The 25483-nt window shown below is 36.6% G+C and overlaps 1 protein-coding gene across 1 annotated transcript in view; it reads right to left on the reverse strand.

Annotated features, from left to right (window-relative positions):
- Window positions 1-25483, reverse strand: part of LOC150108776 (transient receptor potential cation channel subfamily M member 2-like) — a 685147-nt gene that overhangs the window by 182152 nt on the left and 477512 nt on the right. The window contains exon 17 of the mRNA XM_090410077.1: window positions 8325-8499. Coding sequence (XP_090266203.1) covers window positions 8325-8499 — 175 coding nt within the window. The remainder of the gene's footprint in view (window positions 1-8324; window positions 8500-25483) is intronic.

Raw genomic sequence — 25483 nt, forward strand, 5'->3', positions numbered from 1 at the left:
GATTCAGACGAAATAGAAGCTGTCAGGATCAGATTTTTGCTTTACGACAAATAGTTGAGAAATCATGGTAATATAACAAAGATCTGTAGTTAAGTTTTGTAGATCTGGAAAAGGCATATTACAAGTTGCCAAGAGAGAACCTATTCAAAACTCTACACTTGTATGGTGTCAATGAGGCATTATATTAGGCAATACTTAGTCTTTATTCGAGTTGTAAGTCAGCAGATAGAATTGAGGGAAGTACAAGAAGATGGTTTGATCTGGTGTCCGATAGGGATGTACATTATCCCCTCTGTTATTCATTATCTATATGGATCACATTATGAAGCTAAGTGGTATTAAATCTGTATCAAAATTGGAGATGTTAATCTCTTATCCTTACTTTATGCGGATGATGTTATACGTCTAAATAAATTTGGTGCAAGTCTGCAAGATTCCCTGACTAAATTGATTAACTGTTGTAATAGATTCTGTATGAAGGTTAGCAATAACGACAAATCAATGAAAATAGGCAGAAGACTTGTAAATATTAACTGCATTGTGAATGGAGAACCTAAAGAACAAGTAACACATTTCAGCTATTTAGGCATGATTTTTAGTGAAGATGCTAAATTAAATATGGAAACAGACAACAGAATCAACAAAGTTGGTATGACAGGAAGTCAACTGAATACATTTATATGAAATAAGAGAGAGAGATTAGTCAAAACACTAAACTGTAATACAAGTGTTCAAACTAATTTTAACTTTGAATCTGAGGGCTGGTTTAGAAATAAATCACTTAACCAAAGACTAGCAACCACATATATGAGAGTCCTGAGAATGATAAGGGGCCTGAAGAGATGGTATCAATGGCAATATCATATTAAAAATTAGGATAGTAAGAAAGAACTTGACATTGTTAGCATCCAAGAATGTGTTAGCTGAGTTATTCTCAGGTGTTATGGTCACTTAAACAGAATTGGAGAGGAAAGATTAGCAAAACAAGTGTTACCTGTCAGGTTGTCAGGAAAAGACTCGGAGTAAGACCAAGATGTAGGTGGACTGACACAGTAAAAAGTGCCTTAGAAGACAGAAATAGAAGCTCTGACAATGTTGGAGTTTTGACAGATAGCAGATTGACTTGGAGGAAAATTATTGATAGGAAGTTAGTAATGATGTAAGTTTTTCATGTAGTACTATCATATCCTATACACCCCCCCCCTTGAAAGTACATGTCTGGAATTTAATGATGATGATGTTATTAGCCTGTATGTATAGGCTTGCAGTGAATAGTGAATGATAGACTTAATGAGGTAAGATGTGTGACAAGTGTATCCAGGAAAGGAAGTGAGTTTTGATATTCAATTTCAATAGTATATTGTATACATTTATGTTGTTTGTTTAAGTGTCTGAGGGAAGTACTTAAAGTTTGGCAGCCATGTGGCCAAATAATGAAAATATCATCAACAAATCTAAGTCAAACTGTAAGTTTTAAAGTAAAGGAATCTAGTTGTTGCTCAAAAGATAAATATAAAAGTTTGTAACTGTCTGGTGGGGGTAGGGGGTGGGGGACAGATAGTGGTGAGCCCATGGCTGTACTTCGTTTTTGTAGGTAAAAATTATTTTATCACACAAATTAACAGGAACATAGTATGTGGGCAAAGTGAGCCATAATACTGATCACAAATTGTTCTGTAAGAGAAGAATTGTGTCATTGATTGGGATCCTGTTGAAAGGGCAGAAACATGAATACTGACTAATAGGTCATCTTTGCCGAGCATTATTTTTTTAATTTTGTTTATGAAGTATTGTACATGTTCTTTATATAAGGAAGGGGAATGACTTACTAACATCTTGAGTGTTGATGCTAATTTCTTGGCAAGTTAATAATTAGGAATGTCTATATCTTCAACTATTGGCAAAAGTAGAAGTTTTGTTTGTGTACTTTAGGAACCCCATATATTCTGGAAAAGTAGGCATAATATGGTAAAAGTTTTTTTTTTTCTAACAGTTTCTGAAAGCCAAGAAGTGACAGACTTTAGTAATTTAACAGTTTTATTGTTAATCCTGTTAGTTGGATTATAGTTCACAGTTGATAAGCTATCAGAGATTAATTAATTCATCTGATGAATATAAGCAGATCTGTTTAGGATGACTGTAGGATTACCTTTGTCAGCTTTGTTAGTTTTTAATGACTTCATGGCTGCTAGTTCTGTTTTGGTGAGATTGCTACACATAGCTTTTGTATTATTCAAAACATTACTGGTTTCTAAATGAATTTTATCAGCTATGTTATTTGGAAGAAATTTAATGCTGCTTTCTATGTGGTATATAACATCCGGTTTATTATTATTATTATTATTATTATTATTATTAAACAACACCTCATGGAGTCAAAGACTCATCTAGGAAGTCCATTTATCTCACACACATCTCATCATACCAGGTCTTAAACACATTCAAACTCCTTGCAGACACCAGACTCTCAGGCAAGGCATTCCAATCATTCACAACTCTGCACGAAAAAAAACCTGCCTCTCACTCCCCTACTCACACCCTCTTTATACAGTTTCCAGGGATGACCTCTGGTTCTCCCCTGATCTCCCACTATTCTCTGTAGAACTTCTCCACCATTGATCCTATAACAACCCCTTACCAACTTGTAGGTCTCTATCATATCTCCCCTCTTATTTCTCTCCACTAGACTCTGCAAATTACATCTTTTCAATCTTTCCTCATACTCGACATTCCAGAGGTCAGAAACCACCTTAGTCAGTCGCCTTTGGACCCTTTCCAACATCTCTTCATCCTTCTGAAAACCAGGTGACCAAATCTGGGCACAATAGTCTATGTGTGGCCTAATCAAAGCCTTATACAATGGAACAAGAATCTCCCTACTTCTACACGTCAGTGTCCTCCTCATCATTCCCAGAAGTCTTTGTGTTGTCTTCACAATTTTGGCGATGTGTCCCCTAAATTTTAGATCCTTATCCACTATCACTCCCAGATCTCTTATTTCCTCTACTTCCAACAATATATTCTCACCAAGCATAAATTCTGCATCCCATCTTTGTTTTCCAAATTTTAAAACCTTACATTTTGCAACATTGAACTCACATCCCCATTTGCTTGCCCAATCACTCAATTTATTCAAGTCTTCTTGCAAGGCCACAACATCTTCACTATTCTTTATGGTTCGTCCCAACTTTGCATCATCTGCAAACAACTGAATATCCCCATCCAAATCTTCGCCAATATCATTAATATACAAGTTAAATAGTAATGGCCCTAAAACAGATCCCCCAGGCACTCCACTAGTGACTCTCCTTTTCCTAGATATTGCACCCCCATACACAACTTGTTGATACCTATCAGATAGCCAGTCTCCAATCCAATGCACTAATCTAATATCCAACCCCATCTGCTCTAGTTTGACTGTCAACTTATCATGAGATACTCTATCAAAAGCCCTTGCGAAATCCAAGAATATTACTGTGTATCCTTCTCCTCTGTCCAAGGAAGCAGTCACTTTATTGTAATAAGTAAGTAGATTACTAAAACACGACCTCCCTTTAGCAAATCCATGCTGTCCATCAAAGATTATACCATTGTTGTCAACCCAACTCTGGATCCTAGTTCTCACAAGCTTCTCAACAACATAACCACAACACCTGACACACAGATAGGCCTATAGTTTGATGCTTGAGTTCGAACACCTCATTTATGAAGTGGCACAATCTTGCCCTCCTTCCACTCTTTAGGGACTTGACCAAGTGCAAGACTCGTATTAAAAAAATATGTCAAGGCAGGTGTCAACTCTCTGGCACATTCCTTCAGAATACACGGTGATATATTATCAAGTCCCACAGCCTTATTTACATCTAGTTTACTCAACTCCCCAAACACCTCTTGCTCACTTACAGTCAGTCTCTCCTCCCCATCATCAACTGCTCTTAATCTCTCTCCATGAAGTCACATTCACAAGATTGAAAGATCTTTATGAACTGCTCATTAAGTATCTCCACCACACATTCTGCAACAGCTGTCTTTATACCATTTCCTCCAATCAATGTCATCCTTCCATAATCATTCTTTCTTTTGCTGGCTACGTATCGAAAGAACTCCCTAGGATTCTTTTTAGCTTCATTAGCTAACTGCTGTTCATACCTCTCTTTAGCTACTCTCACCAACCAAGTCACTCTCCTTGCCTGGTCTTTGTAGAACTCATGAAATTGGTTACTTCCACTTCTCTTATGCTGCCTCCACAATGCCCTTTTTCTCTGTATTGCATGCTTAATCTCTTTATTCATCCATCTCACACCTAACTTATTTAACCTTCTCACCCGTGGTATACATTTAGACATTGCATCCACTAAATATTTTTTGAAAATCCCCTAAGCTGCATTGATCTCTTTTCTAGCTAACTCCTCATTCCATGCTACACCTGCAAGCTGTCTCCTGAGCTCTTCATAATCACCCCCCCCTTGTAGTTCCACATATACCCTTTTTTCACAGGGGTCCTTGCACTGCTGGCAACCACCCAAGTAATCACCTCATGGTCACTTTCACCAATTGGTGGATGATTTGATACCTCATTGATAATTACATCCTCCGATGAGATGACCAAATCCAAGACCCTTAATCCTCTTGTGCCCTCTGTTACATACTGTCTGAGGTAGTTATCCCTCAAAAACTCAAGAAACTCATTTTCTTTACTTCCAGTTGCTATCTCTTCATTCCAGTCTATATTGCCATAATTAAAATCACCCATAATGATCACCCTTTTCTTATTTGCTTGGCTTATTTGACTATACATTTCACTATCACCACCATCCACATTACCAGGTCTATAACAACATCCCACCAATTATTTGATTCTATTCACCTCTATCTCACACCATACTGCCTCAAAACCACTGGCCCCATTTCCCTCTTGCATCTCTACCTTGTATGGACATAACTCTTTCTCTATCATCAATAGCACTCCCCCTCCCTTTTTACCCCTTCTATCCTCACGAAACACATCATACCTTTCGATCTCTATTCCTGTCAGGATGTCATCCTCATTTAACCATGTCTCACTTATTCCGACAATCTCTGGGTGCACAGACGCAATTAGTGCAACCATTTCATCTGCCTTGTTTCTTATACTTCTAGCATTGGTATACAAACACAACAACTCATTTCTGGATCTACAGCTAGTTCCACTGATACCACTCACTCGATGTGATCTTTCCATGCTGGACTGGGGCCATTTCCCTTTCTGCTTCTTCATTTTAGAACCCTTTGCAATTCCATCTGTTTCCTTTTGATCCCTGATCATCCCATTACTTTCCTGCCTACACATTCTCTCACCTCCTCTTGGAGCATCCACCTTTCTCACGCTGTGTATCCCTGTCCACCCTGAGCCTCGCCGTTTCCCTGCTCCTCTTGCACACCCATTCTCTCATTTTCTATACTCATACCACTCACTTCCACATTCATTTCCACTCCTTCAATCTCTCCTGTCTTACTCTCCTGCTCTTCCACATCACTCCCCTCTCGATCTGATTCATTCTCTCTATTCACTTCTCTACCTTCCAGCAGCAGTCTCTCCAAGCGACTCACATCATAACCACTCAAATGCAATCCATCGCTCCCATACAGCTCACTTCGTCCCTCAAGCTCATTCCACACATTAACAAACTGTAGTCCCATCTCCTCACACATTTCAGCCAGAATATCATTCATAATCCTTGCTCTCTGCCTCATTTCACCACAATCATACCTAGGCAACACACTGACCACCCTTCCTGTCACACTATTCTCCTTTATCTTTCCAAGCAGTCTCCTGACATTCATTTTGACATGCTCTTTGTTCTCTCTCAAATCATTCGTACCAATTAATACAATTAACTCTTTTGCTCGTTCCCGCCTCATATTCAATGCCTCAGTCACTCTACTCATTTTACCGCCTGGAAAACATACCTTGTGCATTTTATCCTCTAGCACACCTTTAATAATGGAGTCGCCATACAACGCCACTCGCTCATCTTTTGTTATCTCTTTCATGCCATCATGATTTATTTTAATAGTTTTGACCTGAATTGTCTTAATTTCATTCCGCATCCATTTCATTTCTTGCTTCATCCAATCCAATTCACCTTCTGAACCTCGCGACACATTCACTCTATCATTAAATCTTTCTAACTCTCGACCCCCTCTTCTCACTTTCCCTCTCATTCATCCTTCTTTGTTTCCGTACTTTCGGTCCAACATACGTCCAACTTTCACTATCATTCTTCTCACTCTCACATATCTTTCTTTGTTTCCGTACTTTCGGACTAACATGCGTCCAACTTTCGCTATCATTCTTCTCACTTTTACTGTCATTCATCTTTCTTTGGTTCAGTACTTTCGTTCCAACATGCGTCCAACTTTCGCCATCAGTCATTCTTTTTTCGCTATCATTCATTCTTTCGATTTTTTTTACTTGCGATTACTGCACCACGCCATTTCTACTTTCATTCGTTCTCTCAATTTCGTTTCTTTCCGCCTCACTTTCGTCCCTTTTAACATCCGTTACGGTTGTCAAATCGCTCTTTTTCTTTTTTCCTGATTTTTTAACATTTTTTCGCCTGTCTTTCTCTTTCAAACGTGCACTCGCGACACAATCGGTACTAGCACTTTCTGTCATCAACTTCATATTCGCATTCATCAATTCCTCGTTCAGGTCACATTTCGCACACCCCCTTCTTCCATCCGCACTAAACATCCACAAATCATTTATGTAATCGAAGGAATACATATAACAGACCTCACACTTAACGAACCGACTGAAATCCAAATTAAAATCATGGAATGACAATGCCACCACTATTTTTTTTTTTTTTTCTCTGCAGGTTACTAAGGTCTAATATTAACGTTTTCGTATTTAGTTTAAGCAAGAAAAAAAACCCCACACTAATAATATTGGTAGTGTACAACGTTTACAGCCGCTCTTACTTAAACAATTACGCATATATACTTAATTATTCCTAGTTAAACTTATCTGAATCAGGAGCTCTTCAAAACACGTTCGTAGCGCTTGATCCACTAGCGCCCTCTCCTTATTAACAGTTCTAGGTGCTACTGTGAAGTTTATGCCTTTATTAAGTAGTGAAAGTTCACCATTAATAAGGGTGTGGCTAGATAGATTGATCACATGGCCATTACTTCCACGTAGTTGGTCACGCCTTGTCTCCCTTGTTTGTATTTCACTGCTGATAGAGTGACATTCTGGGGAAGAGATATTGTGATCAGTTAAAATTGTATAATTGGTGTTCAAATTTTGCTATTGTTTTCATATATGAAATTTTCTATAAGTTTTCTTCATTTGTTTCCAGAATATGTTTAGCTGAGTTATCAGTGATCCTTTCAAGCGCATTCCAAATATCAGGATTCATATAACTACAGAGTTCAGATAGCAAATTTAAAACTTGATTGTGGGTCATTGCTGGGCTTTTTGAGGAACTGTTTGAATTGGTTCCCTATGTATTGCTTTCACTGTACAGACATAGATTCAAAATGCATTGTTGGAAGTAAATTTCTTTTTCAGCTTGATGCAGTTGGGAATAAGATTACCGTCTCTGCACTTCTTCAAAAAGTATATCTATTAGTATATCTATGTAGAGTGATGAATTTGGTTTATATTAAAATGAAGTTTTACTGTAACACAATAGTTGATTTCATAATTTTTTAATAATGAATTTATGTTACTAAAGGGGTTTAATAGGACAGATGGAGACAAAATTTTTCAATACATGAAAAGAAGGGTAAAAAACAAGAGGGCAAACTGTGTTAGAAAAGGTTGTTAAAGTTTGTCATAAGTGATTAGTGATTCTAGTAAATGAGCTGAAGATGTAAAATAGATATTGTGTGAATAATAATTAGTATGGGTCTTCTGTGTAAGTCTAAACTCAATGGATATGCTATAGTAGTAGTAGTACTAAAATAATAATGTGATTGTCTGTGAAAATACTAGTGATGGTGGTCGGCGGTAGATGGCGTTGGTGTAGACGAGGAAGGTAGTTGTGGCAGATGGATTGGTGGAGACAGAGTTATAGAGTAAGTGCCCTCCCTCGATGAGTCTTTGGACTCCCTGGAGGTGTTAAGTAATAATAAGAAGAACAAGAAAATATAATGCCATCCAAATTAGACTAATATGTAAGAAGTATTCATATAATAAAGCAATAAAGATTGTAAATTGTTAATTGACCAATCTTTCATACAATAAATAAATGTGAAATTTTGTAACTATTAAGAAATGTATATACTGTAATATTGTTTATCAGCAAGAAACACAGGGAAATCGAGAATCATACTTATTATATCATCAAGGCGTAATTCTCCATAAAGATTCCAGTAAGGTTCATAAAACACATTGGAAATCACAGACAGGAAGTCATGTTGACATCTGTAGAGCAATGCCTCTCGAGCAACACCATAACTTAAAAGAAAAGCTAATAGAATTCCAAAAAACTGTGCAACTTCATCGAACTGTCAAAAAAACAAAAAATAATAATAATATATATTATCATTATTATTATTATAATGTATCACTTTTTTTTTTTATAATGCAACAATGTTAAATAAAGTAGTGAATCAAAATAACAAAATAGCATTTATGCGTTAATAACATACAGGCAAGCCTCACTATAGCAAACACCAGTATAACAAATTCACTCATTATAACAAAATATTTAAAAAATACTCAACCAAAAATACCTAAGCAAAACGTCATTCTAAATAAAATTCCTATAATAAACTATCTACTAAAACAAAGTACACTGCTTGGAAAAAATCAATGGACATCTCCCATGGGCAAGTTGCATCGTGAGATGTAATGAATCGTATTTGTAGCTTGCATAAATTGAAGGCATATGATGCTCCCAAGTCAGTGCAACTGTGAAGTTGCATCACCTGGGTAAAATGGCTACAAGAAGGGAACTTAATAGTCAGAAAGAGGCATTGTGACAGGCTGTCATATTGCAGGCCTATCTGTTCGACAAGTTGTTGATAAATTGGGCCATCCCAGGTCAACAATCAGTGATACTATACTTTATTTATTTCATATCCAAACACAAGTGGTACAATAAAATAAATAACTGGTACAAGATTATTTACAATTAAGATATATTACAAATGAGAACAGCTTAAATTTAATAAGTAAAATATAATGGGAATAATAGGTAAAATGTAAAGGGAATGAAAAACCATATAGAAGTTATATATAATAAATATAGTCAAATGTTCCTCCAGTATCTTGTGCAATCAACTGCTCTTTCTGTGCAAGATGTAAGGTCCTCTTTGCTGCAAAGTGACTGAAGAAGCAGGCAAGAAGGAAGGTGTTTGGTGGACTGGGTTGACCCAATGTTACCAGGGTACAGTGTATACCATTGTTGAAACCTTGTATCTGGAGGGTTTTTGGGTGGTTGCTAGAACAGTTGCTGGAAAGCTATGTCAAGATCTTAGTCATATATTGGGCTTCCGGAGTCTGGCCAAATAACGGGTGGCACTCATCATTCATTTTTCTGCTTCTTTTGTCAATTGAGAATACATATCTTTGGGTTTAAGGGGGAGCAATACTGGCCCAAGTATGCAGGTCTATTAATGGTGTTGGTTTCAAGCATCCTGTCATTAAGCAGCAACTCTCATTCAATGGGGCATCTATTTTTTCAGTATGGCAGGAACTTACCCATACAGGACGGGCATATTCAGCAGGTGAATAGCAAAGGGTCAAAGCAGAAGATTTCAGTGTATTAGAGTCTGCACACTATTTGGAGAAAGGTAAGCTTTCTTAATATATTGTTGTTTGCATTAACTTTAGCCCCATTTTTTCTGTGTGCATTTTATATGAAAGAGTGTGATCGATAATCACACCAAGGTGGACTGGGTTCCAGGAATGCTCTATATGGGATCCTTCTCAAGACATCTGTAGTTTCTTGTTGGATGCCTTATTGTTAAGATGAAAAAGGTCAGTCTAGGTTTTCAGAAGTTTGGTTTTAATTGCTTATTGTTATAATTTGTGGTTAGACTATTTTAGGCAAGTGATAGGGTAGTTTCAATGGACTTGAAATTATTTGATTGAGTGGCTATGGCAAGGTCATCAAGAATAGATAAAATTTCTAGTTCCTGGAAATATGGGAAGATCACTGACATAGATGTTGAAAAGTAATGGTGATAACACATTTCCCTGGGAGGGTGCATTTTTAGGGGGTGCCAATGAGAGTTTAAAGAGGTTGCTGAATACAGATATAGGTCTGTAATTTTTTGCTTTAGTTGGTGATTCGCTGGGTTCAGAAAGGCCACCGCTCTAGCATGCCTCCAGATGGTTGGTATCCTTAGGGTTCTGAGGCAAGTGCTGTATAAGTTTAGTAGCCACTCTTTACCCATGGACTCAAAATGTTTAATTTGTTCATTCTAGATATCATCGAGGCCTGCAGATTTTTTAGTTTTTAATAGGTTTATTGCAGCATTGAGTTCAGTAATTGTGAAATCTGAGTTAATCAAATTTTGTTCCTCCTTTGGGATTCTTAATATCTTAATTTTTTTGGGTACTTTTTAAGGAATTTTCCATTTAGCAGCAACTGGGGAGCAATTTGATTAACTGGTACCTGTGGATGATCTATTGACTTAGTGAAATCTTATTTAATTCTCTTGATAAAGAACCATGGCTTCCTACTATGTTAAGTCATGTGAATGGCTTCTATTTCTTTTTTCCATGGGGAACACCTTTCTTCTGCCATCTCAGAGCATAAATTTTTCTCCTGCATAGATAGTCTCCTTTGAGAAGGAAGTTGATGTAAAGTTGTAAGTAGCATACTGGGCTTGCATATGATTAGAGAAGCCTGGAATGTAATTTATACAACATCCTTGAGCGATGTGTTTGGTGGAGATTTTCCTCGGTATTTTTATGTATTGTAGATACTCTGGAGGATTTCGAGGGACTGACCCAATGGAGCAGTCAAATTCTTCCATAGCACACTCCAATTTATCTTTTTTGAACCTAAATCATCGTCTGTGTTAGGCATAATGTCTGGGTTGAAATGAAGTATTATAGGTCTATGTTGGGTGTGTGAAAGGAAATTTAAAACCTTTTTAACACAAGTGTTGGATATTTTTGAGCTAACAAATATAAGGTTAAGTATAGCCCTGCTTCCATCTGATGTTGAAAGATGTAGGGAGGTTCAGATTATGTATCAGGCTTAGTGAGAAGTTTTTGGCCCTATTTTCAACAAGTTCTACATCTTCATTGGACTGTGTATAACCCCAGTTAGTGCTATGGCTGTTAAAGTCACCTAATACTACATTTTCATGTAAGCATTATTATTGAGGAGGATGTTGGGAAAGGAGAAAGTTTCTCCTGGAGATTTATAAATTGAGGTGATTGGGATACTATTAAACTTGATTGTAATAATTTGTTGAATCAATGGATGATGGAATTAAATTTGCTTAAGTAAATATTGCATTATCATATTTATCATGGGGTATCTCTTTGATGAGTTTCATGCCATGTCTAGTGTTGCCTTCCCCTCTGTGAGTTTTCTGCTGACATAGCACATCGGTCATTATCTCTGCAAATGCTTGCAATAAGATCTTGCTTGACACTGAAAAAAACTTTCATATAAATTATGTTATTTTTAGGTTTGGCTCCCAAGTGAGATCCTCTTGAGCAGGAATTTGGGAGCATTTTAGTTTGATCACTTGCACTTTAATCATAGCTGCTGTGCACCATAATGATACCATACTAAGATGAAAGAGCAAGGAGTCAACTGCAAGTGCTACCAACAGTGGATGACCCACCACACTCACTGAATGTAACTGTAGGGTGCTACGAAGGATAATATGTAAAAACTGCGATTTGCTGGTGGACACTTGGAATGTGGTGTTTCAGGCATCAACTGGAACATGAATCTGCACAAAACAATCAGAACCAAAGACAACATGAGTTTTCATGGTAAGACTGCAATATGCAAGTTCGACATTACCTGAACCAACATGCAGCATCGTCTTCAGTGGTGCATAGCTTGTACACAGTGGGATATGGAAGAAACTTAAAAGAATTTACTACAGAACTTATGAAAATATAACCTTTGTTTTTGGAGTTGCCTTAGTTTGTACTACTTAAAAGACATCAACTCTACCCAGGAACGCACATATTTGTCTTTTATTAGTATTAAGATTAGGTTTCACTGGCTTGAAGACTTTTGGCTGTATACTTTGTAAAAATACTTTAATAATGACCCCCCCCCCTTAAAATTTTGGATATTGAAGAATTACTTATAGTAATATAAAAAACAAATACAGTGAACCACCTGGAGCAAAGTTCTTGCATAATACACCTCATTCCATCTTCTCTCTCCAAAGTGCAGTTACAACACTGAAGCAGTATCCCTATTTATATACCCCTAGTATAAACCTATTCAAATCCTCTTGTATACAACAGCATTGCATGAGAGCTTTCTCACATTGCTCTCTCAATTTAGCATCATCAGTAAACTGAATACATCTTTCCAAACCCCAAACTTATCAATATAATGATGTGGTTTTTTTATATATATAATACTTTATTTTTTCTTGTTTTGATACAACTGTTCTTCAGTGGTATTTATTAACTTAATATGTTCAGTGTATACTTGCTGCTTGTTCTTACCTTACTGTTGATGTTAGACTTTCTGATAACGGCATCCATAAGGAAGTGCATGTCAGTTGCATGAAAAGCTTTGACAGAAAGACTGGCTTGTGCCGGATTTTTTTTTTTACAGCCAGATGTACTATAAAAATTTCAAATATGCATAAAAATGTAAAAGACAAAGATTTGTGGACTATTAGGGGAGGGGAAAAATTATTTATGTGAGAAGTGTAATGATAGCTTACAATGTTTCAAAAACATGGGCTAGCAATAGAAATGCTAGTAATAATAGCAAAGGAAATGGAGCTGAAGAGCTTAGGCAAGAGTTGATGAAAATGAAGAGTAAAATGAAGCATCTGGAAGATGAGATTGGACATCTGAAGAAGAGGTTGGCTGATGTGAATGAGAAGGAAGTTAGTAATAAAGGATAATCATATAGCATTATATGGGGATTCAATCATTAGTGGTGTGGTAAATAACAAGATACATAAAACGTGTTTTCCAGGTGGAACAATGAAAAAAATAGTTCATGCTTTACATGGAAGGAAAGAGCAAGCATTAGTGATAGTTGTAGACAGGGATTTGAGGAAGTTGTTATGGGAGGTAAAGCATAACAGTGTTGTTGCAAAAGTGATTAGCGTGTTGACCAGATATGATAATTATGAGTTGAGCAGAGATAATGAATGACAAGATGGATGAGTTGTGTGAGGTAAAATGTGTTCAGTTTGTAAACCTATGGAATGAATTTGGGAAGCTAGAATAGTTTAACTTTGATGGATTGTATTTGAATAGGTTTGATATTGGACATTTAGAGAAAGTATTGTTTGCTGAGAAATCACAGAATCAAGATGAGAATAACTATTTGCTAATGATCAGAAAGAGATTGCAAGTAAGTTAGTGCAGTAAAGCAGGTTAATGGAAGGACAGGAGGAAGATGGATACAAGGTTGAAAATGTCATGATAGCAGAACAAAGTGATCTGGTTGGTCGGTTTATAATTTATTGGCACAAAAACAACAAAGGTCATACTGCACCATAGTAAAGGTTACAGCTATACATGATGAGTCAAAGAGAAATTGTAAACAATATGTATATACAGAAACCAAGCCAAGTAATGCAGCATATGCATATAAACAAAATTACAACAAAGGTTACAGAAGCACATATACAAAAATTAAGTTCCACAATGCATCATCTACATATAAATAAAATTACTGCAGAGGTCACAGCAACACACAAAGTCAAAATTTACAGCATTTCCGTATTTCTCTCAAGTAACTGTTTCCACAAGAGAACACTCATGTTTCCATCCTCCTTGACAGCTCTAGTTTCCCTGTACTAAAACCCTCAGAACAACATTCTCTCTCTCTCTCTCTCTTTCTAGATGCCTACATCCGTCCTCATTCAAATGCAGTCTATCTCTGGCATACAGCTCTCTTCTGTCCTTAAATGCACTTCAGGCATCATAATCTGGCTATCACACCATTCATTATTGACTCTCTTTTCCTCAGCTCTGAGTTATCATACCTGGATAACACACTCTCTATCATCTCTGTTTCAGTCTTCTGCTGCACAACCTCAAGCATGAAACTTGGATCTCTCACCACACGATTCCTAGTGTCTCTCAAGTCATTCATTCCCACCATTGCACTAATCTCATCCACTCTGTCACTTTGCTTATTCATCATAGTCACAGTGTCTATCATTCCTCCAGCATTCTATTTTGCACTCCACAGATGACTGAATCTCCATACATCATCCTCTTACCACCCGATTCCTGGTGTCTCTCAAGTCATTTATACCCAGTGAGAAGCACATATACAAATACATTACCTGCCTTCCTGTTATCTCTCCATCACTAAGTCCTGCACTGTCTCTCCTTTCTCTCATCCTACTATCTACTGGAAAAAGTAGTAAGATGGATACCACCTGTGTGTGTGAAAACTACAATAGATTCAGTGGAGCAATCATATCAACAGTGAAGAAGTATATTCCACGAGGTTTCCAAAATGAATACATACTTGGCTGGAATAAAGACTGGGAAGAGCTATATTAAGTCTATTTAGAATCTGGCAACTGTCTACATAGGGAATATACAACTATCTACATAGGGAATTTTAATAGCCACAACATCCTGTGGAATTACAATAATAATGATGGAAATGGTGAAGCATTAACAAACTGGGCTGAGCAAAACAGTCTGAACTTAATATTCAATGCAAAGGGCAAAGGAATTTTTAAGGCTGCAGCACAGAATAGAGAATACAACCCAGGCCTCTGTTTTGTTACCCAAAATTTGCAAAATCAGCTGCTAAACACAACAAGGAGTCCTTGATGATTTTTCACACAGCCAACATTGCTCAGTACTGGTAGAAGCAGGAATACAAATACCAATAATACAGTCCACGACCAAGATGGAATTTCAGGAAAGTGAACTAGTACCACCTGTGTGTGTGTGTGTGTGTGTGTGTGTGTGTGTGTGTGTGTGTGTGTGTGTGTGTGTGTGTGTGTGTGTGTGTGTGTGTGTGTGTGTGTGTGTGTGTGTGTGTGTGAAAACTACAACAGATTCATTGGAGCAATCATATCAACAGTGAAGAAGTATATTCCACGAGGTTTCCAAAATGAATACATACTTGGCTGGAATAAAGACTGGGAAGAGCTATATTAAGTCTATTTAGAATCTGGCAACTGTGATATAGCTTATGAATTACTTCAGAAGCTTGATAAAGAGCACAGAGAAAAATGGATAAAAACGGCAGAGGACTTAGACTTTAAAAAATCAAGTCAAAAAGCATGGAGTCTCTTAAAGAAGTTAGGGAAGTAACCCAGTCACCGGTAAAGATCTTTTGGTGACTCCAGATCGAATTGCCTGTTGAATAACATCGCTGTCTAGAGCCCTTCGAGATCATGAACACACAATGTAGGTTAAAAGATTACTCAGAAACTTACGACAAAGGGCAGCTGATAGTTCCCAATTTTCAAGAGAATTTACCAGAGATGAAATAATTGTGGCCTTAAAGGAGATTAAATCCGGCAGAGCACCAGGGTTTGATTAATACTGAATTCTTGGTTAACTGTGGAATAATGCTCGTCAATGGTTAACAAGTATTCTTTCCTCATATTTTAAGGATGGGAAACCATCCAAGAGCCTTTAAGAGAACCAAACTAATAGCCATATTAAAACCCAACATGCCTCAAGATCAAGCAGAGAACTACTGCCCAATTGCATTCCTGTTGCTTATAAGCTCCTTGAAAGACATCTTAACAGAATTGGGCCAAAAATATTTGAAGTTATCCCTATTGAGCAAGCAGGCTTTAGGGCTCAACGTAGTTGTTCGGACCACGTACTTAGTGTTACTACTCATATCGAGGCAGGCATTCAGATGTTTGAAAACTTCTGTTGTGTTTGTCAACCTTACTGCCACATATGACACAGTGCGGAAAGAGGGGTTGCTACAGAAGCTGATATACCATTGTACGACTTATTGGTAACATGCTTTCTGACAGGTTCTTTCATGTGGTACTGGGAAAACAAAATGAGCACACAGAGAAAGCTGAACAATGGTCCCCCTCAATATTAGCACCGATCTTATTCAACCTATATATATATATATGATCTACCAACAACTGAACAACAACTACCAGTAACTGAAGATATTCTCCAGAGTAACACCAACCCTCAATAAGACTGAGGTTAGCTCTTTGAAGCCTAAACACCAAATTAGAAAATAGGAAACTACATGTCAACTTTATTCAGGTCAACTAATATTTAGGAACCTCCAGGTCAATTAATATTCCCTAAATATCTGGGTGTTATTACCATGAATAGGACACTATCCTTCAAAAGACGTCTGGAGAATTTCTTTTTAAAGATCAGAACCTGTAATAATATCATACAAAAACTGTGTGGTTCTACATGGGATTCTTCTGCTACTACACCGTGATGCTCCATGTTGGGCCTGGTCTACTCTGCAGCAGATTATTGTTCACCAGTATAGCTAAACAATCCTAATATCATGAAAATTGACATGCAAATAAATGAAACAATGAGGACAATCATAGGTCATATCAAATCCGCTCCCCTCTATTGGCTTCCAATTTTGAGCAACATTGCACCACTGAACTTGCACAGACAAGAATCTCTTGTAAAAGAGTACAGAAAAATAAATAGTAACCCCTGGTTACCAATACATGACCTCCCACATTTAAGTTTAAATTGCCTTAAATCCAGACAGCTTTCACTGATATATTATGATTATTATTATCATCAACATTTGACCTCCATGGAGTCAGAGACTCATTGTGGGAGGTACTCACCATTGCATACGATGCTCATCCAATAGCATCTTAAACTGATTCAATGTGTCCATATCCAGAACATCACTCCTTATCTCAGCATCTCCCACCATGCAAAGCACATCTCCTTGCAGCCATGTATAATGCTATGCATTAAGGGAAGGGCCACTACCCAGACTGGTTTCGACCTTTATTGAGGTCTCATAAGTGGGAGGCAGACCCAGAAGTGGTTACACTAAGGCAGAAGCAATAAAGAGGTCATATTTACCTATTTTCCATCATATCTGCAGTCTCTAGTCTTTGGTCAAGTGCTTTACTTCTAACCAAGCTCTCAGATCCGCAAGTTAAAATTGGTTTGAACACTTTTATACAACTCTTGTATACAACTAATTTAGTGTTTTGACTAATTTCCTCTCTCATTCCATATAAATTTATTCAGTTGACTACCTACCGTACCAGCTTTGTTGATTCTGTTGTCTATTTCCATATTGAATGAACTATCTTCACTAAAAATTGTGCCTAAATAGCTGAAATATTTTACTTGTTTTATACGTTCTCCATTCACAATGCAATCGATATCATATCTTCAATGTTTCTAGCTATTTTCATCGTCTTTGTCTTGGTATTGCTGACCTTCATACAATTTATCTATTACAACAGTTATTCAATTTAGTCAAGGAATCTTGCAGACTTGTAGCATATTTATTCAGAAGTATAAAATCATCCACATAAAGAAAAGTGTGATATTAACATCTCCAATTTTTTCAGGTTTAATACCACTTTTCTTCATAATGTGATCCATATAGATAATGAATAACAGCGAGGATAACGTACATCCCTGTCTGACACCAGATTTAACATCAAACCATCTTCTTGTAATCCCTCAATTCCAACTGCTGACCCACAACTTAAATATAAATAAAGACTAGGTATTGCTTGATATAATGCCCCACTGACACCAGTGGGGCATTATATCAAGCAATACCTAGTCTTTATTTATATTTAAGTTGTGGGTACATACAACTAGCATCTTGAATAGCTTCTCTCTTGCCATATGCTTTTTCCAGATCTACAAAACTTAAATACAGATCATTTTTATATTCCAATGATTTCTGAACTGTTTATCATAAAGTGAAAAGCTGATCCTGATAGGCTCCATCTGGCCCAAATCCACTTTGCTCTTCACCAAGATTCTCTTCCAAAATCCTTTTCAACCGCTTCTTAAGTATACTGACATAAATCTTGCAAGGACCACTCAGTAGGGAAATACCTCTGTAATTCAGTTCTATTTCCCTTTTTATATATGGGTACTATGAGAGGGACAATCATCTTGATTGTAAGGGAAGCAGCACTCCCATGGACCCCTAGCTGGATCTGTCCTCTCCTTCTTCTACTTTGAAGAAGATCCACTTACTTTAATCTTTCCTATAAGGCCTTATCAGCTAACTCTTCTTATTTTATGACCCTTATGCTATTAGAGTACTCGGGGTCCATGGGGTCTTTTCATTTCTGGCCTTACAACTATACCCTCTCTATAAAGTTTACTATAATTCTTCTATAATCTACTCTTTCCTCTTCAATATACCCTATTCCTCCTATGGGTTTAAATTTGGAAGAAGGCTAGTTGAGAAGCTTTAAGGGAGCAGCCCTACCACTGAACTATTCCATCGTCAGGCTAGTCCCCTGAAATGGAGAACATAATCCTATTTGTAAGCTGACAGAAAAAGATAATCAGATTGAATCTATAGGAAAAGACCCTGGAATGGAAAAGGTAAAACAAAAATGGAAACGACAAAATATAATACACATAGCAAACTGGAATGTAAGAGTAGTAGCATATAAAGAAATAGAATTAGACCAATTATTAAATGAAAGAAATTTTAAAACAGCAGTAATAATCATGATTTGGTTAATTATATGAAGAGCCAAAGGCTTCAAACAATATGGGATGTAATATCCCTTAACTTAAATAAGCTAGAATAAAAATAGATAGAGGCTATTTAACAATAATTGGTTTATATGCCCCAGAAGAAGGAAGAGAAAAGGATAATACTGATTTTTATAATCAACTACAAAACATGTATAATAAAATAAATAAAAATGATTACGCAATTTTAACAGGAGACTTAAATGCAAGAATTGGAAACACGAAAATTAATAATAATATAGGAATACATTGAGAACATACTCTAAACAGGAATGGTAAAAAATTGATTGACTTTGTAGTTTACAATAACCTAAACATAATGAATTCCTTCTTAAACATAAAGACATACATAAATATACTTGGGCAGCAAGAGGATGGAAATCAATATTAGATTATTTCATATTAAATGAAAAGTCATTAAAATTTTCACTGGATCTTAGAGATCACAGAGGATACGAAATAAGCAGCGACCACTTCCTTGTTAAAATAAAATTAAGATTACCACCTAAATGGCTACAAGTAACAAGAACAGAAAGAAAAATTGAAACATTTGTTTATAAAACTAGACTATTGAATGATGCAAATGTACAATGGCTATATGAACAAAGAATTAACCAATATCTAGATAAAATAAAACAAAATGAAGAAATAGAAAGGCTTAATATAAAAACAATACTAAATGCAGCAGCAAATGAAAGCTTAGGAAAGACCAAAAAATTCAATAAAAGGAAAATACTGAAGATCTGGGATGATACAATTAAAAGAAATAATCAAAATGAAAAAAGAAGCCTACCATAAATGGTTAAGCAGTAAAAGATTAATAGACGAACTAGAATATAAAAGAATAAGAGCCATAGCTAAAAGAGAAGTCAGAAAAAGACATAGACAATCATGGAATAAATTTGTTTCTAATTTAGAACATGATTTATATAAAATAAGACATAATGTATATAAGATTTTGAAACACTTAAATGCAGACACTAAAGAAAACAAAATTAAACACTGAATTGAAATTAGAAGAATTTCTAAATTACTATACAGAACTGTGGACAGACAAATATTTTAAAAAAGACAACTGGCAAACAATTAACGAAAATGAAAAGGAAATAATTAAAGAAGAATTAGAAATCAGCCCGCAAGAAATGGAAAATAACCTGGAAAAGATAAGTTAGGTTCAGAACTATATAAATATGCAGGAACAAGATTCAAAGAAAGACTCATATTAGTTTTAAATAAAATTTACTCAACTGGTATCCCTCCAATAGAATGGAAAAAAGCAATTATGATTCCTATCTTTAAAAAAGGTAATAGAGATGACCCTAAAAACTATAAAGGTATCAGTATACTAAATTCCTGTTACAAAATATATAGCAGAATCTTAAATAGCAAACTAATGAAATATTCCTAAAACTTTATTTTAGAAGTAGTACAGAATGGATTTAGAAAAGGACGATCATGTATAGACCCAACATTTTGCCTAAAATTAATAATAGAGAAAAGAAGAGAATACAATTTAGAATTGCATATTGCATTTATAGACTTTGAAAAAGCATTTGGCAAAGTTCAAAGAAACATATTATTTAACATATTAAAAGAACGACAAATACCAAATAATATCCTAAACACTATCACAAGTATATATGAAAATAATCAAATACAAATAAGATTAAATCACAAGCTATCATATACGAGAGAGATAAACCAAGGGGTCCGACAGGGATGTCCCCCTCTCAGCAACTCTTTTTAATATCTACTTAAATGAAATAATAATAAAATGGAATAAAAATTTACATCAAGGAATTAAACTTTCTCCTACAGTAAACTTAAACACTCTCCTCTTTGCTGATGACCAAATAATAATTACAAATTCTGAAGATAACTTACAGAAAGCTATTTTAGATCTAAATGAGATATCCAAGGATTATGGTATGATAATATCTACAGAAAAATCAAAAACTATGGCCTTTAAAGGACAAGATCCAGCAAGAACTAAAATAGTAATAGATAATAAGATCTTAGAACAGGTGAATTCATTTAACTACCTAGGATGTATGATCACATATGAAAAAGATATAAATGTAAAAATTGCAAAATATTTAAAAATAACAGGTGTAATTAACACTATATTTAAACCAAACCTAGTTCAAAAACAAACCAGACTAAAAGTATAAAATACATTAGCCCTACCAGTCTTTAATGTATGGAAGCGAAATCTGGAAAATAAAACAAAAAGACAAACAAAGATTAACAACAGCAGAAATGAAGTTTATGAGAAAAACTGCAAAGTATACCCTATTCGATCACAAAAGAAATGAAGAAATTATTAAAGAATTAAACCAAGAACCAGTAATAGAAAAAATTAAAAACTATAAACATAAATGGATGGAACACGTTCAAAGAATGAAAACAGAAAGATTACCAAAACAAGCCTTAAAGTACAAGCCATTGGGAAAAAGAAAACCAGGACATCCTCTTAAACGTTTCAGCAATGACTTATAAGGCCGGAACAAGCCATGCTAGACCTAAATCCTTGATATGCATGATGATGATGACTATGAGAGCTCTACTCCAATCATCTGGAATTCGTCCCTCTGTCCAGGCCTTCTGAACTATGCAGTGAAGCCACTGTAAGACTTTTATACCTCTGTTGTGTCGGAAATAACTGGCCCACTATAAGTCAGCCATTAGTTTCAGACACAACATGAAAGAATAGAATCTTAACATAAAGAAATGTTTAAACTCTCAAGAGCAGACGTAGAGAGACAATAACTAACTTGTAAATGTAAAGTGTATTAACTTAATTGATAATGTTCTTGTAATATAATTCAAATATTGTTTAAGAATAATACCCAATACTGGGAAAATTCATGTTAACCAATCAGCAGAATGCCTAATCATTATGCAATAGTCCATGACAGCAGAAAATCTGAAACATCATCCAGTAACCCTGCAGTGACAGTTCCGTTGAGAGAGCCGCTGAGTAAAGAACGTGACCTTATCTGACGAATCAAAAGCGGCTCAGCGAGTGACTCATTTCTTGTATATTATTTTATTGCTTGATTTCCTGTATGTGAATATTAGTTGTATTAAAATGCATTATTTTAGATCAAAGTTTGTATGTTCCGTTAACTGAGACTGACCTACCACTTATTAAAAGTTCAAACCTGTGTAAGTAGGGGGGGGGGGGAGCCGCGATCGCATACCACGTGTTCCCATTGCTTAGTAATATTGTAGAGGTAGTTATTAAAGTAAGCCTAAGTATTAAGAATTAGTCACCGGCTGGTGCAGCCAATTTAAGATAAATAAATTTGTCGGAAGCTAACTCCTGGTACAAGTAAGACTTAAGTTGTAAAATAGCTGTAAAACACGATAAAAGGCATTAAAGAGAAATAACAAGACATAACAATGGTGCAGTCGACAGGCTGTGCTTGAAAAATAAAAACATAAAGCAAGCAATACAATCATGATAAGTTGGTTTCAGTCTCACACACAGAACTTAATTAAGATATTGAAAATTCATAGAGAGAAAAAAGGTTCATAACTCATCCCGTAACAAAGTGTAACTTGAAAGAGTAAGTATATCTTTACCAACATCCCCTGAATTAAGTGATACTGAGTTTCTTAAAAGTATAAATCCATATCAAATTTTCCCTCAATTCTCAGGTGAAGATACCGAAGACATGAGAGCTTTCTTCGATTATATAGAAGAACTTAGAAAGATAGGGCGATGGAGTGACTTCCAGTTACTCATACTGCTTCGCAGCAAACTGGCTGGAAGAGCAAAGAGCTTTCTCTACTCCTCACCCTTATTGAAGGAAACTTTGGACTACCAGAGGTTTAGACAAATCCTAACCTCCCAATTTTCTAAGACAAAAAACGTAGGGCCTAACCTATGGAAGCTCCAGAGAATAACCCAGAAGGAAAAGGAAAGTGTCTCTGACTTTCACAATAGGCTGCTCACATTTGCTAACACATTATGTGTGCCTGATGAGGAAAAACGGCATCTGGAATGGGCTATATTCCAGCATTTTAGAGTTGGTTTGAGGCAGGAGCTAAGGGAGACTGCATTTGGGAAGCGAATATCAAATTTAAAGGAATGGTATGATGCTGCACTCGAGAGAGTACAGCTGTTGGAAGACATTTATCCTGGAACCACTGCCAGTCATGTCAATATTATTAAAGAAAACAAGGACACTGACAGGGATTCAAACCCTGTGAAGGAAGGAAGAGAAAACAAGGAGAGACAGCAGAAGGTGCTGAGAAGTTCTGAAGAAAAGAAGTCTGAGTCAGTTTATAGTGTTACAATAGATGCTTGTGACTTCAACGAAGTTCGATCCATAGTCAGGCAAGAGGTCGAGAAACTACAAAAACCACTCATAGAACGGCTTGATGCCGTGATCAATCAGCTAACGATTGATCTGTCTAAGAATCAAATGCTCCCCTCTTTGCAAGAAGACAGAATAAAGAATATTTTGAACAACGAAGTTGAGAGACTACAGCAACCTATGCTAGAGAGGAAGGATCACATGATGAGGAAGCTGCAAGAAATGTCTGCAGGCTATAAAATGGAAACCCCTTTGTCCTCAGACGGTGAAGGTGGGAAAAGTCACTGCAGAGAAATTCCCAGGTGCTTTAACTGTAGCAAGTTAGGACATAATACTCGTGACTGTTTTGTAGCAGAGAGAGACACTAGAACAAGATATAGACCAGAGACAACATCACTCACTTGTGCCAGATTACCCAGTAAAAAAGGGGGGCCAAGGCAATGTAAGTTTCCCCGGAATGGTGGTAAGAGGAAAAATCTCCAGAAGAAATTTTGAAGCACTCATTGACACCGGTTCCCAAGCCTCTATTATATATGAGAGACATATCAAGGAACTTGGGTCTTGTGCGAAGAATAGTCAAACATTTGAAGAGATCAATTGGGATCTTAGGGATATCCCCCTTCCCAACACATGCCACTAAAGTAGTGAGACTGAAGGTGGTACTGCCCGAGTTTGGAGTGTATGCGTGGCACAATTTAGGTGCCACGCATACACCCCTATGTGGGTGAGCGAGTTCTTGGGTAGAACCAAGAACTCGCTCACCCACATAGGACTAATCTTGAGGGAGGATTTTGTGAGGAAGAATGGATTCTTGTGCGACTGTCCCAAAAGAGAGATCAAGTTCCTTCGAAGAAGGGATTCTAACAGTGTCAATCAGAGCAATGAAGGTCGAGAAGGGAGAGATGGTCCTTTGCACGATGATCCTCAATGCACAGAAAATGGTGAACTAACGAGAAAAAGGAAAGACGTCCCATTGCACAAGGATGGAATACCGAATACAAGAGACATTCTTAGGGTCAGGGAGATACATGACAAGCTTATCACGGGAGAGGAACTGGGCAGTGTCTGTGAAAGAGCAGCAAATGATAACCAATAGGCATGGAGGACAACCCTTCCCCAGAGAAAGGAGAGGATGTTGTTAACAAAAATCATTTTAGAAAAAGGGGAGGGGTAAAGTATGATTTAAAAATTTTCTGTAACTCCATTAAAGAATAATTTTTAACTAAAGGGGGGGGGGCTTTGTTGTGTCAGAAATAACTGGTCCACTATAAGTCAGCCATTGGTTTCAGACACAACATGAAAGAATAGAATCTTAACATAAAGACATGCTTAAACTCTCGAGAGCAGACATAGAGAGACAATAACTAACTTGTAAATGTAAAGTGTATTAATATAATTGATAATGTTCTTGTAATATAATTCAAATATTGTTTTATAATAATACCCAAAACTGGGAAAATTCATGTTAACCAATCTGCAGAATGTCTGATCATTACGCAATAGTCCATGACACAACAGAAAATCCGAAACGTCATCCGGTAACTCCTGCGGTAACAGTTCCGTCGAGAGGGCCACGGAATAAAGAATGTGACCTTATCTGATGAATCAAAGACAGCCGAGTGAGTGATGTAGACAGAGAGAGAGTGCTCGCCACTAAAATATAAGGAGCAGCGCGCACTTCAAATGCTCTCGTTTCCTGCAATTTTTCCTGTGTACCAGTGAGAAGGCTGTGGAGGCTGAGGAAGCTTGTCGCCAGTGTCCAGCAACCCTCCACATTGCAGTGGGTCCCGATGCGTACAGGTTGTCCAACTGAACAACAAGAAACCAGCAGACAGGGCCATTGGTGAGTTACTGCCAATGTGACAATTTCGAAGGACGCAACACTTTGAAAGGAATGAGTAAAGAAAGACAGCGGAACAAGGAAGTCTTGCCATATTCGAGGAAGGATCAGACACAAAACAAAGGGACCACCATGCTAAGAAGATTAACTGGTAAGGCAAATATTTCTTACCCTATATGCATAAGAAGTGCTGTAAAACCAGAGTGAACAAAGAGAAAGGGGAAGACCTTAAGCATAGCCCTGCTTGACCCGACTAGAAGATCCGTTTTTGGACTGAACATCTTGATAGGACCTTCCTGATTGTAATTTGTGAATTTGTGTTTGAGTGAACTTTTATGGAACAGTTAAGAGATGAATTATTTTAAGAGGCACAATGAATGAAAGCAATTCTCTGTATGTTAAGCCTGTGACTTGCATAAGTTTTATAGCAAGGAGTTTTTCATCTTTTACAAAAGTTGTAAT

Source organism: Typopeltis vanoorti, chromosome 2, assembly GCF_054136105.1.
Source record: "Typopeltis vanoorti isolate ZY-2024b chromosome 2, IOZ_Tvanoo_1.0, whole genome shotgun sequence".
Lineage (NCBI taxonomy): Eukaryota > Metazoa > Arthropoda > Arachnida > Uropygi > Thelyphonidae > Typopeltis > Typopeltis vanoorti.